General features: G+C 40.0%; 3 protein-coding genes and 1 long non-coding RNA gene across 5 annotated transcripts; 2 read left to right on the plus strand and 2 right to left on the minus strand.

Annotated features, from left to right (window-relative positions):
• Positions 1-223: 223 nt before the first annotated feature.
• Positions 224-1,801, plus strand: LOC148097724 (5-beta-cholestane-3-alpha,7-alpha-diol 12-alpha-hydroxylase-like). The gene has a single exon (XM_087832210.1). The coding sequence runs from the start codon at positions 224-226 to the stop codon at positions 1,784-1,786; it is 1,563 nt and encodes a 520-aa protein (XP_087688336.1). The 3' UTR covers positions 1,787-1,801.
• A 379-nt stretch (positions 1,802-2,180) lies between these two features.
• LOC148097725 (uncharacterized) lies at positions 2,181-3,985 on the minus strand. Of its 2 annotated transcripts, none has more exons than XR_015716814.1 (4): positions 3,850-3,985; positions 3,398-3,472; positions 3,133-3,215; positions 2,181-2,998 (listed from the first exon to the last, which is right to left on the minus strand). It is a non-coding gene; the product is annotated as an uncharacterized LOC148097725 (long non-coding RNA). The 2 variants fall into 2 exon arrangements; XR_015716813.1 differs by having other exon boundaries at positions 2,182-2,998; positions 3,133-3,248.
• A 1,975-nt stretch (positions 3,986-5,960) lies between these two features.
• On the plus strand, positions 5,961-7,957 carry LOC148097726 (5-beta-cholestane-3-alpha,7-alpha-diol 12-alpha-hydroxylase-like). Its single transcript, XM_087832211.1, has one exon. It carries the CDS (start codon positions 5,961-5,963, stop codon positions 7,524-7,526), a length of 1,566 nt encoding a protein of 521 aa, XP_087688337.1. The 3' UTR covers positions 7,527-7,957.
• A 3,071-nt stretch (positions 7,958-11,028) lies between these two features.
• On the minus strand, positions 11,029-13,141 carry LOC148097727 (5-beta-cholestane-3-alpha,7-alpha-diol 12-alpha-hydroxylase-like). Its single transcript, XM_087832212.1, has one exon. It carries the CDS (start codon positions 13,135-13,137, stop codon positions 11,572-11,574), a length of 1,566 nt encoding a protein of 521 aa, XP_087688338.1. The 5' UTR covers positions 13,138-13,141; the 3' UTR covers positions 11,029-11,571.
• Between the last annotated feature and the right edge of the window lie 4,069 nt (positions 13,142-17,210).

The raw sequence follows: 17,210 nt of genomic DNA on the forward strand, positions 1-17,210 counted from the left end.
TTGCATAACGGTAATTATAAGCAATTAAGATGAAAATTATTCTTTCGCGAAAGTACATTGTTGATTGAACACAATGTGAATTGTTGCTTGTATTCAGGAGACCTTTGCTTTTTTCCAGGACTATTTATAGTAATCAGTTCCAGGAAAGCTGAAACCCATTGGGCTTGTCAGAGGGGAGGAGCAAAGGTCTGCTCATTAAAGCAGACCTGAAACTTTCCTTCACATGAATCTGTGCTGGTTAACTGAATCAGTCATGGAGCTGCTGCTGCCGATACTTCTTGGCTTTCTTGCTTGTCTGGTCGGAGGGCTGTTTCTCGGAGTGTTCAGACAGCGGCGACCAGGAGAACCCCCCCTCGATAAAGGGCTCATTCCTTGGTTGGGTCATGTCTTAGAGTTTCGCAGGAACACCTTGAAGTTCCTAGAGAGAATGGAGAAGAAGCACGGTGAAATATTTACAGTACAGCTGGGAGGGTTTTATATTACATTTGTCCAGGACCCTTTTTCATTTGGGGGGTTCATTAAGGAGAGTCGGGACAAACTGGACTTTCGAAAGTTTGCAGTGCATCTGGTGCACAGAGTGTTTGGATACAAAGCTGTTGAAGGGGAGCACATTGTTCTCCACAATTCCAGCAACAAGCATCTGAAGGGGGAAGGTCTGCAAGAACTGACCCAATCTTTTATGAGTAATTTGCAGAACATGATGTTGCACAACATTGGATCAGCTGCAGAGGACAGGACCTGGAAAGAAGATGGACTGTTCAGGTACAGCTACAATGTTGTTTTCAGAGCTGGATATTTGGCCTTGTTTGGCAATGTGCCACCCAAGTCAGAACAAAGTGAGGAGAAAGCCAAAGAGAAAGACAGAGCTGAATCAGAAGCTTTGTTTCATGAGTTTTGTAAATATGACCAGCTCTTCCCCAGACTAGTGTATGGGGTCCTCCCACCGATGGAAAAGTTGGCTGCAGAGAGGTTGAAGGCATACTTCTGGGATGTTCTCTCAATACTGAAAATGAAAACCAAGGACAATATCAGTGGCTGGGTGTGGGACATACAGCAGGGTAAAGAGGAGATGGGCATGGATATGTCAATGATAAACAGATACATGCTTGTGCTTCTTTGGGCCTCTCAGGGCAACACAGGGCCTTCTTCATTCTGGCTGCTCCTCTTCCTCATGAAACACCCAGAAGCCATGAAAGCAGTGAAGGAAGAAGTGGATAAAGTTCTGAAAGAATCTGGACAGGAGGTCCGGCCTGGTGGTCCTATGGTCAACCTGACCCGTGAAATGCTGTTGAAAACACCGATCTTGGACAGTGCTGTTGAAGAGACCCTCCGACTCACTGCTGCACCCCTCCTCACCAGGGCAGTGATAAGGGACATGACCTTCAAGATGGCTGGTGGGCGAGAATATTTACTTCGCAAGGGTGACAGAATTGCAATCTTTCCTTTCAGTTCTGTCCAACATGATCCAGAGATCCATCCCGAGCCGCACTCATTCAAATATGACCGCTTCCTGAATCCAGACGGGACCAGGAAAACTGATTTTTACAAAGCAGGAAAGAAGGTAAAATATTACACCATGCCCTGGGGATCTGGGGTCTCCATGTGCCCTGGCCGTTTCTTTGCCACCAATGAGCTGAAACAGTTTGTTTTCCTCATGTTGGTTTATTTTGAGTTTGAGCTGAAGAATCCGGATGCGAAGATACCTGAAATTGACCTCAGTCGATACGGATTTGGAACGATGCAACCTGTCAGAGATATCCAGTTCAGATTCAGACTCAGATATTAAGCCAATCAGATGAAAAGAAAACTGATTTTCGTTTTCTTTCGATCAAGATGGTTTGATGAGCACATTATAGAAACTATGGAAGCAGATTTAAATCTAAAGTTTTTGACGTGTTGGTCAACTGTAACCATTCAATATGCAAATGCACTGATATTCTAGACATGTATATGTATATTGAACACATTCTGATCATAACTCTTCATATGTAATTTGCAAATCAGCAATCAGATTAAACACATTAGAAATGATATTGATGGACATTTTTTAAGATAACAACAATTATGATTATTGGTTATTAATTATTATTGAAATGCCTGTTTACACACTGGTTCCAAATTCACAACGACAAAGCATTTTTCCAGCTTAAAATGTTGGCAGCCATTCCCTGATAAGAACGTGAATAGAAACAGCATATGACTGAGCAAAGAAAAGAAGCTTTATTTGGTAGAATTGGAAAGAGTTAGAAGATTACCTGTTAGAATGTGTGTCATCAGCGAGAAGCTTAAAAAAAGACCCCAACAACAAAAAGTTGCAATGTTATATTGTGGTTCAAACTTGGGGAGAACTTTGTGATCACTGTAGAGTCTGTCCTTTCATGCTGCTGACTTCATTAGTTTACAGTGTTTTGAGCCTTTCCTGTTAACTGTAAATGTTTTAGCTGCTGTAGGTGTACTACACAACCCAGAAGATGGGTGATCAACAACAGTATAATGGCACAAAGACAACATTTAACAGTCAAAACACATCAAGGTACCAAAATCCAAACACAAAAACCTTTTTTCTTTAACACTTAAAAAAAAAAAAACAACAACTCTCAAATGACATCCTGTACTTGTGCACAACTTAGCTTAGAGAATAACTTCACAAGGCAACTATTTAAACAGAAGGCTGCTACACAGTGTATAGATGTTCCACGGAAGCCAGTGCTAAATTGAAGTGAAAAAATAAATAAAAGAACTTCACCATTACAATGAAACTGCATAAAAGCTATAGAATTAAAGCCTTTGTCGCCACACAGTTTCAAAATAATGGCTATATAGATTGTTTTCTCATCAGGACATCTGTGAAACAAATCTTGTGCACACCTTAATATGAGGCAATACTAAGGGACATAAAATATGAGTCCAAGAGGCCATGTTCACTTGGGTTGGGTTGCTTTCTGTTCTTGTTCAATAGGCTTTGCAAAGTACTCTCTGTACATGGAGAACAGGACACCTGAAAACAACAACAAAACAAAAGAAGCATGGGAAATGACCCGTGTTTATAGTATTATGATTTCAGGTTCAAACCACAAATCAAAAATAAAGAAGTGGTTGCAGTTTGGCAGTAAGAACTGAAAGATGACTCACCAACAGTCATTGCTCCCACCACAAAGCCTTGGGCAGCTACACCGACATTTTTGTATCTCCACGCCTCTTTCATTTTCATCAGCCTGTAGCCAACAATAGCAACAAATCCAGCCATCCTTGCAAAAAGCAAAAGTCATTAAAACAAAAATAAGACAGCAACATATCCCCCAAATCCTCTAAAAAACTCACTCAATAAACCCCAAAACTTAAACTTTTGTGTTTGTGAGCACATATTTTATTTGTCCTTGTCATAATATGTACTCACCGACTGGGACAAATGGATTCTCCTTTGCCTTTCGCCAGAATTTGGACTCACTCTCCTCATAAGAAGACATCTCGCCTGAAACAAGAACGAGGTCGACTGAGTTCAACCGTTTGTTGGCCGTGTAGCAGTACAGCATGCAAGCTAATTCAGTGCTGATAAAAACCAATAAAACGCACAGAGAAACATGTCAGGAAGTATCAGGCACGGACTACACCTATCTTTCACAGACCTAACATTAAACAACTGTGCCTGATATGACGCGACACTTTTAAGTAGTATTATATTTAAATATTATATATTTTGAAAGGGAAGAATTTTTATTCAGCTGCGAGGCCTTTCCGTGTGGTGCGGGAGAAAAATGTGGAAAAGCAACAACTCGAGAGTTAAGATGAGCTACACTTTAAAAAGCACATAAAGACACTTCCACCGAACTGAAGAGGGCTCCCTCTTACCTGCTTTAAGGTGTCGTTAGCTGGAAGCACCAGTGAAAGAATTATCCGCGGAGATCTACGTCTCCTCCGAGCAGCAGCCTGTAGTTATGGAGGAAGTAATAAACCGGCATCTACGTGATACAGTTTTGCGTGCTACATAACAGTTCCCTCGTACGCATGGCTAACGTCAGCAACCGCTGTACTGTGTTCACGTTTCAAGAGAATGTAGTAAATACAGGCAACATCTTCGAAAGCCTTGGACCTACAAGCTCAAGAAGGCGGATGAGGTCCTGTTAGCATTTTCACAACATGTGGAACACGACCCAGTGTGACCTAGAGTAATGTGTGTCTACAAAGGATATGCTGGAGCACTCTCTGTATGTGTTAATGTGCTCTGGTTTTGTTTCATTTTAGTATATTGTCATTGCTGTAGGTCAGGGATGTCTAACTCATTTTACATGGTGTGGGACATAAGTGGGCCAGACCATTTAATCCTGGAGATATTTTATTATAAGCCAAAAGAAGTGTTAAAGAATTTCAAGAACTTATTTGAACAATCTCATACACTTGCACACCTTCGTACATAAAGTTTCTTTTTGCGCAATGCTAAGTACACTGAAATACAGGGTAAGTATGTTACAGTTTAAACCAAAACAATAAGTCAATAGGAAAAAAATATGGTAAGGAAGGAAGTGGTCGGCTGCAAATCAATAACAACTATATCAGTTTAAAGAAACTACAGAGTACACTCAGACTGGAAAGCTGTTCTAACAGTTATTTGGCAATAATAGGAAAAAGAAGCTTTTTCATACCCAGTCGTAGGGTGTAATATGTAGCTATAAAAAGTTACAGCACATGACAGTACTGAGGAGCATGAGCAAACTCAGACAGTGGACAGATCACCAGATTACCCAGAGGTGAGTTTAGCCAGAATACTCAGAGAGCAACTCACACTGATCTATAGAGCAGAAAAAAAAACCAATCTTCAGGCACTGCAAAGATGAGACAGTCCACAACATAAGACCAGCAGGGAAGTAGGAAGCAAGCAAATAATTAATTTTTTTTTTGATTATTTTAATAAAATTAATTTCGGTTGAAGAGTGTAACACAGAAATGTGCACAGTTGTGTTTAATGGCAGACAATTAATGTAGTTCACATACAGTTCATATATGCTACTTTAAACAGTTGATACTGCATACCCTGCTTCTAAGCCACATTGTCACTTGTGTTGATGTTTAGTTTAACACCTGTGCTGTTTTCTTTTAAAAAATAAAATAAAAATAAAATAAATGGCAAGCTGAAAAACAGTCAAGTACTCAATGATGCTGATTCTTTTTATTGTTCGCCATTAAAACAAAAGTCCAGTAGATGGCGCCACCTTCCCACTGAGTTCAGTAGATCAGCGTGCAATTAAATTAATAGAGTTTAACGTTCAAAGACAAATCTCTAATCATTTATGATCGGTAATGGGTTTCAGGGTCAGTCACACAATGCATGCGAGCTTTCAAATGCAGGCCGAAATCCGCTTTTTTTCTTTTTTCTTTCTAGTTATCACGACCATAAAACTAGAACATGTATAATCTCCAGGAAAGTCTGTAAAACTACATGTTTCAGCTCAATAGTTTCCCTTTTGGACAAAACAGTTTCTGAGTATTGGCATGTTTTGCTTGCCTTGAGAAATCTGCAGTTTTTCTTTTCTTTCTTTGTTTGGTGCTATGAAACATTGAGTCTGTAATGAAGCTGGCCTCGATACGTCCGATCTTTCGTCGGGGAATAAACGGATGAGAATGGAATGCTGCATGCCAGATGTTAACAGTTTGAACAACTCAGTTCCAGAGAAATTTGACACTTCAAAGACCATTTACGGGTTGTTTATCTTGATTTTAAGGATGTTTGAATATTATCGGATTGCATAACGGTAATTATAAGCAATTAAGATGAAAATTATTCTTCCGCAAAAGTACATTGTTGATTGAACACAATGTGAATTGTTGCTTGTATTCAGGAGACCTTTGCTTTTTTCCAGGACTATTTATAGTAATCAGTTCCAGGAAAGCTGAAACCCATTGGGCTTGTCAGAGGGGAGGAGCAAAGGTCTGCTCATTAAAGCAGACCTGAAACTTTCCTTCACATGAATCTGTGCTGGTTAACTGAATCAGTCATGGAGCTGCTGCTGCCGATACTTCTTGGCTTTCTTGCTTGTCTGGTCGGAGGGCTATACCTTCTCGGAGTGTTCAGACAGCGGCGACCAGGAGAACCCCCCCTCGATAAAGGGCTCCTTCCTTGGTTGGGTCATGTCTTAGAGTTTCGCAGGAACACCTTGAAGTTCCTAGAGAGAATGGAGAAGAAGCACGGTGAAATATTTACAGTACACCTGGGAGGGTTTTATATTACATTTGTCCAGGACCCTTTTTCATTTGGGGGGTTCATTAAGGAGAGTCGGGACAAACTGGACTTTCGAAAATTTGCAGTGCATCTGGTGTACAGAGTGTTTGGATACAAAGGTGTTGAAGGGGGGCACAGTGTTCTCCACAATTCCAGCAACAAGCATCTGAAGGGGGAAGGTCTGCAAGAACTGACCCAATCTTTTATGAGTAATTTGCAGAACATGATGTTGCACAACATTGGATCAGCTGCAGAGGACAGGACCTGGAAAGAAGATGGACTGTTCAGGTACAGCTACAATGTTGTTTTCAGAGCTGGATATTTGGCCTTGTTTGGCAATATGCCACCCAAGTCAGAACAAAGTGAGGAGAAAGCCAAAGAAAAAGACAGAGCTGAATCAGAAGCTTTGTTTCAGGAGTTTCGTAAATATGACCAGCTCTTCCCCAGACTGGCGTATGGGGTCCTCCCACCGATGGAAAAGTTGTCTGCAGAGAGGTTGAAGGCATACTTCTGGGATGTTCTGTCAATACTGAAAATGAAAACCAGGGACAATATCAGTGGCTGGGTGTGGGACATACAGCAGGGTAAAGAGGAGATGGGCATGGATATGTCAATGATAAACAGATACATGCTTGTGCTTCTTTGGGCCTCTCAGGGCAACACAGGGCCTTCTTCATTCTGGCTGCTCCTCTTCCTCATGAAACACCCAGAAGCCATGAAAGCAGTGAAGGAAGAGGTGGATAAAGTTCTGAAAGAATCTGGACAGGAGGTCCGGCTTGGTGGTCCTATGGTCAACCTGACCCGTGAAATGCTATTGAAAACACCGATCTTGGACAGTGCTGTTGAAGAGACCCTCCGACTCACTGCTGCACCCCTCCTCACCAGGGCAGTGATAAAGGACATGACCTTCAAGATGGCTGGTGGGCGAGAATATTTACTTCGCAAGGGTGACAGAATTGCAATCTTTCCTTTCAGTTCTGTCCACCATGATCCAGAGATCCATCCTGAGCCGCACTCATTCAAATATGACCGCTTCCTGAATCAAGACGGGACCAAGAAAACTGATTTTTACAAAGCAGGAAAGAAGGTAAAATATTACACCATGCCCTGGGGATCTGGGGTCTCCATGTGCCCTGGCCGTTTCTTTGCCACCAATGAGCTGAAACAGTTTGTTTTCCTCATGTTGGTCTATTTTGAGTTTGAGCTGATGAATCCTGATGAGAAGATTCCTGAAATTGACCTCAGTCGATACGGATTTGGAACGATGCAACCTGTCAGAGATGTCCTGTTCAGATTCAGACTCAGATATTAAGCCAATCAGATGAAAAGAAAACTGTGATTTTCGTTTTCTTTGGATCAAGATGGTTTGATGAGTACATTATGGAAATTATGGAAGCAGATTTAAATCTAAAGTTTTTGACGCGTTGGTCAACTGTAACAATTCAATATGCAAATGCACTGATATTCTAGACATGTATATGTATATTGAACACATTCTGATCATAACTCTTCTTCTTTAAGTAATTTGCAGATCAGCAATCAGATTAAACACATTAGAAATGATATTGATGGGCATTGTTTAAGATAACAACAATTATGATTATTGGTTATTAATTATTATTGTGAATGTTCTTTTTTGTATAATTATTTTTCCGTAATTGATGTGACATGTACACTTAGAAATTGAGCCGATTCATGTATATCGTAGTCAGTTTCAATTTTTAGTTCAATTTTCTATGTACATTACAAGGTTTTCCTTTTTGTTTTTTCCAAAATAAATGTTTTTTTTGTAAATGTCAGATTTTGGAGTTTTATGTGAGCCTATTTTAAAACTCAAAAAACCAAAACAAACAAAAACAAAGTTATAGGCTGACTTCAGTCAACTCAGTGACATGGATTCTTTTACTTGTTCCCTACAACAAAATCCAATAGATGGCAGCAGATTCCCACATTCCCGATGTTTTTAAAATAAACAATAAATTGTACAAAAACACAGAATCTTAGAAGAATGATACAAATGAAAACTAATATATGCAATTTTATATTTAATTTATTTTAAAATCAATGTCAGGAGTTTAAATACATACTCCAGTTTAAAAAGAAAAATAAAATTAGAAACTTTTGGCTGTTATTTTATTGTTCATGCTTGACAGGTTTAAAACTTCCATTCACAGAATGGCTGGCTCACCACTTTAGTGATGAAACCTCAGTTACAAAAATGCTTTTGTGAATTTTGCTGAAGTTGCAGATAAACAGTAAGAATAAATGCATTTGCCTGATTAATAACTTAGAAGGTTATAATAAGAAGGATTTTGACATTCAAACACAAATTAATCATGAACAGAAATGATTTCAAGGTCATTCACACAAGGCAAGTCTGATTTCAAATGCAAATCAGGGTCAGATTTTTTTTACAACCATAAAACACGCACACATGGATAATCTCTAGGACAGCCTGGGGAGAAAAAAAACAAGGAGTTTGTCTTCTGTGGTTCAGCTCAGTGATGCTCTTTTAGGCCAAAACATGACAGTTTCTGAGTCTAATTGGAGTAAGCCAGACATGTTTTAGTTTGCCTTTGCTTTTAGTGTTCTTTGGTCTATGACCGATGCTGTGAACCATCTTTTGTAAGGTTCATTTAGCAAAACCAACATAAACACTCTGAGAGTGCAATTCCCCCTGAACTCCGTGACCTTGACCCGATGTTGCACCACTTTGATTTTTATCTTTCACGTGTTTTCTCGATCCCTTTGGTGCTCTCATCAGGAAAGTTCAATCTCACCACTAATGAAAACAGTTAAGACATTTTTAATAACACAGATTCATCAGGGCAAAAGAAAATGAAATGAAATCTTTATCAAATATGTAAAAACATGCAAAGCCAGTCAATCATTTTTGAACTTCAGCAGACTACAGACAGCAGTCTCGACTATCTACCAGACACATGCAGGGGGGCCGGCAGGGGCTTGAGCATCTGCCACTTTCCTGATGGGTGCCCTTTTCTTGAGCCTTTTTTTAAATGTGTGTGTAGAGTCCTGCCTCAACAATAACATTAAACTATTAATCACAACTTTGCTAAATGAAAGGATCTGGCTTGCGTAAGTGGTTACGAGCCAGGAACAGGCTTGGTGCCTTTTTTGCCACCTGGGCAGTGCGGAGCTGTCGAAGAAACACAAAAAATGAATGGGAGATGGCTGATGCAACAAAATCCAGGAAGTAGAGTGTACAGAGTACACTATAGTCTATAGCCCACAGGAGTATTTGTTTGTTATGTACACATGGTTAATTTCTCTTGTGGCAACTGATGAATTGAAACAAATGAGCATTGTTGTATGTGCACTGAGCGACAGGGCAACAAAACATTACCTGTCCTTTTATTAACTACAGAAGTAGTGGTAGTCATTAGCCGCTAGCTAACTGGGTAAGGGTGTCAGAGGTTTGTAGCTCTTACTATAATTACGATATTCAAACACACACACACACACACACACACACACACACACACACACACACACACACACACACACACACACACACACACATACACACACACACACACACACACACACACACACTGTATTAGAAAGAAAATACAGATTATATTAGATTTATATTTCAAATATAACAAAATGATGATTTTTCAGCTGTAAAATTATTGTATCTCTACGGTTTAAATATTGTACAAATTGAATCATCATAAATACATTATTTTATATTTATTACTTAATTTTTTTTATTCTTATTACTTTATCTGTATAGCACTAGGAATAAATAATAAGGGAAGAATTCTGGATCAGCATCATGATCCAAACTTTTGGCCATAGTATATACAGTTTTCTGGAGAAGGTATAAAATGTCACTGTATGTGCATGCGTGTGTGCACTTGTTTAATCAACTACCATCTTTCCTATGGACTTTTTAATGTCTACAGTCACAGATCGACAGCAACATTTTACCCCATCAGGTGAAACATAGGCTACGTTTGCTTTGCATTGACCCCACCTGATGACAGTGATATAGTATGACGCGATTCCATATTAGATTCTTGATGAATTTGGGTTGTTGTTGTTCAGCCTGGTTATATGTGACCCTTTTTAACTTGTTTTCGGATGCTCTCCTTGTAATTGCATATGTATGCAATTTGGGGGGGTTGTCTCGCCTCTCTCAAAACATACAACTCAGACGGCAGGTATCAGGAAAATGAGGACAAATGAGTTGGACATTGACATCAGCTGTTGTTCTAGTTCATTCTATTAAGAAAACAAGTTTCGACTCGGGTCATTTTCTGCACAAGAGATAAAAAAGGTTTGGTCATGACTTTATGGTTTTGAATTCTGAGATTAAACCCCACTGGCTGAGCAGGTGACCATATTCTATACAGCTCAATGTTGGCCCTTTGCTATGTGTCTTTCCCTGTTCTCACTCCCCTCTTGACTGCTGCACTATCAAAATAAAGAAGCTGGCACCTGGGAGGAGTCAGTTCAGTTATAGATAATGCAAATGACAAAACAGACCATGTGGCTTGCAGATGTGTGCAGTTCTGCATGGCAATGGGTAAAACTGAAGAAGATACAAAGCCCTAGAAATAACAAATATAACAAATCAAATCAAAGAAAACCAAAAAACCATGCATATACTATGAATAACAACTGTGCTGAGGTCAGTTCCGGAGGCTTCCCACCAGAGAACTCCATATGAAACTCTTTGCTAATCTCAACAAACCAGACTAGATGAACAGATATACATATGTAATGAGACCAGTACAAATATAATACACATGTAGACTTATTCCAATTAAAGACTTGTTTATTCACAGAGTAACAAAGTGTGCAGAAGCAGAATCACAGAAAATTCAAAAATCTGGATAAATAGAAGGAGATGGCCGGCTGACACTGATTTTCAGAAAAATTCTACTTAATTTGCATATGGAAAATGTAACAGAAAATCTGCAATACATGTGTTCCCATGCTTCATTTTATAAGTCTCCATGTATCATCAAAAGAATTGTATGAAAAAAAGGTGTTTAAAGATAAGACTTTTGTTTTTATCTGATTGGCTAAATAACCAATAATCATAATTGTTGTTATCTTAAAAAATGCCCATCAATATCATTTCTAATGTGTTTAATCTGATTGCTGATCTGCAAATTACTTAAAGAAGAAGAGTTATGATCAGAATGTGTTCAATATACATATACATGTCTAGAATATCAGTGCATTTGCATATTGAATTGTTACAGTTGACCAACACGTCAAAAACTTTAGATTTAAATCTGCTTCCATAGTTTCTATAATGTGCTCATCAAACCATCTTGATCCAAAGAAAAAGAAAATCACAGTTTTGTTTTTATCTGATTGGCTTAATATCTGAGTCTGAATCTGAACTGGATATCTCTGACAGGTTGCATCGTTCCAAAGCCGTATCGACTGAGGTCAATTTCAGGAATCTTCTCATCAGGATTCATCAGCTCAAGTTCAAAATAGACCAACATGAGGAAAACAAACTGTTTCAGCTCATTGGTGGCAAAGAAACGGCCAGGGCACATGGAGACCCCAGATCCCCAGGGCATGGTGTAATATTTTACCTTCTTTCCTGCTTTGTAAAAATCAGTTTTCTTGGTCCCGTCTGGATTCAGGAAGCGGTCATATTTGAATGAGTGTGGCTCGGGATGGATCTCTGGATCATGTTGGACAGAATTGAAAGGAAAGATTGCAATTCTGTCACCCTTGCGAAGTAAATATTCTCGCCCATCAGCCATCTTGAAGGTCATGTCCTTTATCACTGCCCTGGTGAGGAGGGGTGCAGCAGTGAGTCGGAGGGTCTCTTCAACAGCACTGTCCAGGATCGGTGTTTTCAACAGCATTTCACGGGTCAGGTTGACCATAGGACCACCATGCCAGACCTCCTGTCCAGATTCTTTCAGAACTTTATCCACTTCATCCTTCACTGCTTTCATGGCTTCTGGGTGTTTCATGAGGAAGAGGAGCAGCCAGAATGAAGAAGGCCCTGTGTTGCTCTGAGAGACCCAAAGAAGCACAAGCATGTATCTGTTTATCATTGACATATCCATGCCTATCTCCTCTTTACCTTGCTGTATGTCCCACACCCAGCCACTGATATTGTCCTTGGTTTTCATTTTCAGTATTGACAGAACATCCCAGAAGTATGCCTTCAACCTCTCTGCAGACAACTTTTCCATCGGTGGGAGGACCCCATACGCTAGTCTGGGGAAGAGCTGGTCATATTTACGAAACTCCTGAAACAAAGCTTCTGATTCAGCTCTGTCTTTCTCTTTGGCTTTCTCCTCACTTTGTTCTGACTTGGGTGGCACATTGCCAAACAAGGCCAAATATCCAGCTCTGAAAACAACATTGTAGCTGTACCTGAACAGTCCATCTTCTTTCCAGGTCCTGTCCTCTGCAGCTGATCCAATGTTGTGCAACATCATGTTCTGCAAATTACTCATAAAAGATTGGGTCAGTTCTTGCAGACCTTCCCCCTTCAGATGCTTGTTGCTGGAATTGTGGAGAACACTGTGCCCCCCTTCAACACCTTTGTATCCAAACACTCTGTACACCAGATGCACTGCAAATTTTTGAAAGTCCAGTTTGTCCCGACTCTCCTTAATGAACCCCCCAAATGAAAAAGAGTCCTGGACAAATGTAATATAAAACCCTCCCAGCTGTACTGTAAATATTTCACCGTGCTTCTTCTCCATTCTCTCTAGGAACTTCAAGGTGTTCCTGCGAAACTCTAAGGCATGACCCAACCAAGGAATGAGCCCTTTATCGAGGGGGGGTTCTCCTGGTCGCCGCTGTCTGAACACTCCGAGCAGGTACAGCCCTCCGACCAGACAAGCAAGAAAGCCAAGAAGTATCGGCAGCAGCAGCTCCATGACTGATTCAGTTAACCAGCACAGATTCATGTGAAGGAAAGTTTCAGGCCTGCTTTAATGAACAGACCTTTGCTCCTCCCCCAGCACGCAGGATGGGTTTCTGGGAATTGTTCACTAAATAGTCCAGAAAAAAACTATGTCCTCAAGTAAACAGTGTTGAAACCTGTTTACTTCTTAGTTATAATTTACTAGAACAACATGTGATGTTGATCTCCAATTCTGGTAAAAATAAACCAGATTGAAGGACTTGTCACGCCTTCGCTGGCAGACCCGTGGAGTGGAGAGAGCATGGACTCAAATGCAGACAGTGACGACAGACTGAAACTCAGAGTGTATTTTCATTGGCAAAAGCAACAGACTACAAAAAAAAGCAGAAAGCAACCAACTTTTTTTCTGTTTGCCTTAGGTTGTGCAACAGTTAAACACCTTTTAAATGTCTGTTAAGAGTTCAGCAGGAGTCAAACTGCTGTCTGAACACTCAGAGAAGGTACAGCCCTCCGACCAGACAAGCAAGAAAGCCAAGAAGTATCGGCAGAAGTATCGGAGCTGAATCAGTCAGCTCCATGACTGATTTAGTTAACCAGCACAGATTCATGTGAAGGAAAGTTTCAGGCCTGCTTTAATGAGCAGACCTTTGCTCCTCCCACAGGATCGGTTTCTGGGAATTTACACTTTACTATATAGTCCAGAAAAAATAATAATGCACTTAAGTATCAATTGAGGACACGATTTTCCAATTGTCCTAGAGATTCCCCTCTTTCGAAATCCAAAAGAACATACTGTAGCCTGCAGTGATATTATGTTTATGTTAACAGCTCTATGACAGCAGGTATGAAGAGATTGTGGACCAATGAGTGCACACTGGCAACAAATATCACTCTAGTTAATCATAAGTAAGAAAAATAAAGTTTTGAGGGGTCAATGGCTATGCATGTTGTTGACACTAGACGTGTGATTCTGGTTTATTGTTTTACCAGAATTGTTTCCATCCATGTTACTCATTGTTCAAGTAAATTATAAATAAGAAGAAAACTGTCACGGTTCTGGGTCATTTTGACCCAGCTTTTTCGGTTTCTTTTATTTTGGTGTTTTTCTAGATTATGTTTATAATATTTATGTTCTGATTCTTTAGCTATCCTGTGTTGATTATTGTCAATGGAAAATTGTACTGAGTAGTCAGTATAAGCTTTTAGTGATATAAGTTTACATGTGATAGAATACTGCATGATGACCTTTTCCTTGCTTAGAACTGATTGTTCTTTATAAAACGTGTTCTGATATTTCTATCTGAATCTTCCCCAATTCTGACCTCGCACACACACACACACACACACACACACACACACACACACACACACACACACACACACACAATCACATACGCACATGCTCACGTATCAACATTCCACTGAACAAATGTTTTCATTTTTCTTGTGTATAAATAAAGACAAGTGCAAGAACAGAGCACTGATCACAGGGCCCCCACTCTCATGTGAGCCCTTGCAAGTAAAATCTGCAGCGTGTGTGTGTCTTCACTCTTAGACTCTCAACTGAAGAAGTGTTTTTTAGAATAAATCTCTTGACATTTATCATAATTATTCTGGTTTAGGCTTTGTTCTCTTGCCCTCATGTTTAGTATAGGTTTAGTTCTGTGCTTAGTCTTCTCTGCTCGTGTGTCCCTCTGTGTAAAGTCCATGTTTCTCAGTCCGCATCTTTGTGAATTGTTTCTGGTTTCCTGTTTTACTTTGAAAGTTCATGTCTCATGTCAGTGTGTTCAGTTTTACTTCTCCCTTGTCTCGTTGACCTAATTTCTCCCAGCTGTGTCTCCCTCCTGTTTCTCAGTCCCTGATTACTTTCCTATGTATATAAGCCCTGTGTTTTCCTGTGTTCTCTGTTGCGTTGTACTTTCTCCATGCTGTGTTTGTCGTGTTCCAGTATTCCAGCACCTCTGTTCAGCGTTTTTGTTCTGTTCTTGTGAGTCTTATTTTTGAAGGTTTTCTAGCAATAAAGCTGCGTTTTCAGTTTAAGTCCCGTCTCTGAGAGTCCTGCATTTTGGATCCATTTTCCTGCCTGCCTGCCACAAAGCCAACCATGAAAAAAAACAGGTTTTGACACTAGGCCTGCCAAATGGGCTTATTTTTTTGCAGAAGAGTTTAGGATAGCTAAATAAAAATATAAAATATCAGCTCATTTGGGTCATGCCTTTTTTCTTTTTACAGTTCTGAGATTAAAATCAAATCAAAATTGAGGCACCAGTTTAGTTCTCTGGTTGTGAAGGTGATGATCTACAAGAACGCTGAAATGCAGTCGTTCTTTGCTCTGTGTCTTAACGATCAGTCTCTCCCTTTCTCATTGTGCCAAATCTAAAGTTTGGTGGATGGAGGATTATGATGTGGGGGTGATTCTCAGTTGGGCTTTCCCCCGTAAATCCAGTGAAAAGAACACTTCTGCAAGACTGCTCAAAAATTCCCCTAAACACATTCCTAAACAATATGGCAAGCCTTCCCAGGGGAGTTAAATTAATATTAAACCCTATGGATCAAGAATAAGATGTCATTCAAGTTCATATGAGTGGGAAAACAGACCAGCAAATGCTTTTGGCAGTATGGTGTATCTGCAAACTTGCGTCTTCCTAAGAAAGTTAATAGGCTTTGTGTTAGGGGGGAGTGAGTTTCCACACTAGATCCTTGGAATGAAACTCTTCTCCAGGTCTTACACTAGGTGCTTTCATGGTTTTGCAATTAGGAGGTTGTCCACCTCCTAATTGCACATGAGGTTTTTTTTTCTCCTTAGACTTCCATAGCATACAGGTTCCTACTGGTGGTTTCCAGTCCAGTCCTTTGTTAAAAACTCAACATAAGCCCTAATTAAAATGGATCCTCCATACAAATAAAACTACAGGGTGGGCCATTTATATGGATACACTGTAATAACATGGGAATGGTTGGTGATATTAAAGTCCTGTTTGTGGCACATTAGTATATGTGAGGGGGCAAACTCCTAAGATGGGTGGTGACCATGGTGGCCATTTAGAAGTCAGCCATCTTGGATACAACTTTAGTTTTTTCAATAGGAAGAGGCCCATGTGACACATCAAACTTATTGGTAATGTCACAAGAAAAACAATGGTGTGCTTGGTTTCAACGTAATTCTTTCATGAGTTATTTACAAGTTTCTGACCACTCATAAAATGTGTTCAATGTGCTGCCCATTGTGTTGGATTGTCAATGCCAGATCATTACAAAAGTGGTGTGGTTTTTTCAGAAGCAGCATTCAGACATGTTATTGCGGTTGGGTAAAAGCTCTGTTTGAGTCCATTTGTCATTACACTGATTGCTCTGTACTGTCTGCCCGGGGGCAACCGTTCAAACAGGGAGTGTGAGGTATCTTTTATTATGTTCTGAGCTTTTTTAATACAGCGGGTATTATGTAGATCTTCCAGTGTGGGGAGAGGGCAGCCAGTGATCCTTTGAGCGGTGTTAATGACCCCTTGGAGTGCTTTCCTCTGAGCCACTGTGCAGCTAGTGTTCCAGATGCAATAGATTATTACACACTCGATGGTGGCTCTGTCGAAAGACAGAAAAAAAGTTTGTTGCTTTCTGCTTTTTTTTTGTATTCGGTTCCTTTTGCCAATAAAAATACACTCTGAGTTTCAGTCTGTCGTCACTGTCTGCATTTGGGTCCACGCTCTCTCCATTCCACGGGTCTGCCAGCGAAGGCGTGACAAGTCCTTCATTCTGGTTTATTTTCACCAGAACTGGACATCAACATTGTATAGGAATTTCTTTTACCTAGGTATTAATCACATTATGTTATTGTAATGCCTTGGTGCCACTGGATTTTAACATGTCTGACACTCATACTTAAGACAAATGGTAGGGGGTGTAGTAAGGATGTTGGGGGAAACAGGAACTCCAGAGGACCAGTCTTTTGTCTCTTCGAGGACTCTGGGAAGTAGCAAGGGAGTAGGGATGGGTATTGATAAGATTTTCACGATTCCGATTCCATTTTCGATTCTGTTTAACGATTCGATTCTTTATCGATTCTCTTATCGATTATTTTTTTTTTAAAAAAGGAGAACACTAAGGTCAATTAGCTTAGAT

This window comes from Neolamprologus brichardi, chromosome 18 (assembly GCF_056152115.1).
Source record: "Neolamprologus brichardi isolate AB-2024 chromosome 18, ASM5615211v1, whole genome shotgun sequence".
Lineage (NCBI taxonomy): Eukaryota > Metazoa > Chordata > Actinopteri > Cichliformes > Cichlidae > Neolamprologus > Neolamprologus brichardi.

Bases quoted from the DNA above. Each gene is read 5' to 3' on its own strand.
- LOC148097724 (XM_087832210.1), top strand. From the start codon at position 224: ATGAATCTGTGCTGGTTAACTGAATCAGTCATGGAGCTGCTGCTGCCG.
- LOC148097726 (XM_087832211.1), top strand. From the start codon at position 5,961: ATGAATCTGTGCTGGTTAACTGAATCAGTCATGGAGCTGCTGCTGCCG.
- LOC148097727 (XM_087832212.1), bottom strand. From the start codon at position 13,137: ATGAATCTGTGCTGGTTAACTGAATCAGTCATGGAGCTGCTGCTGCCG.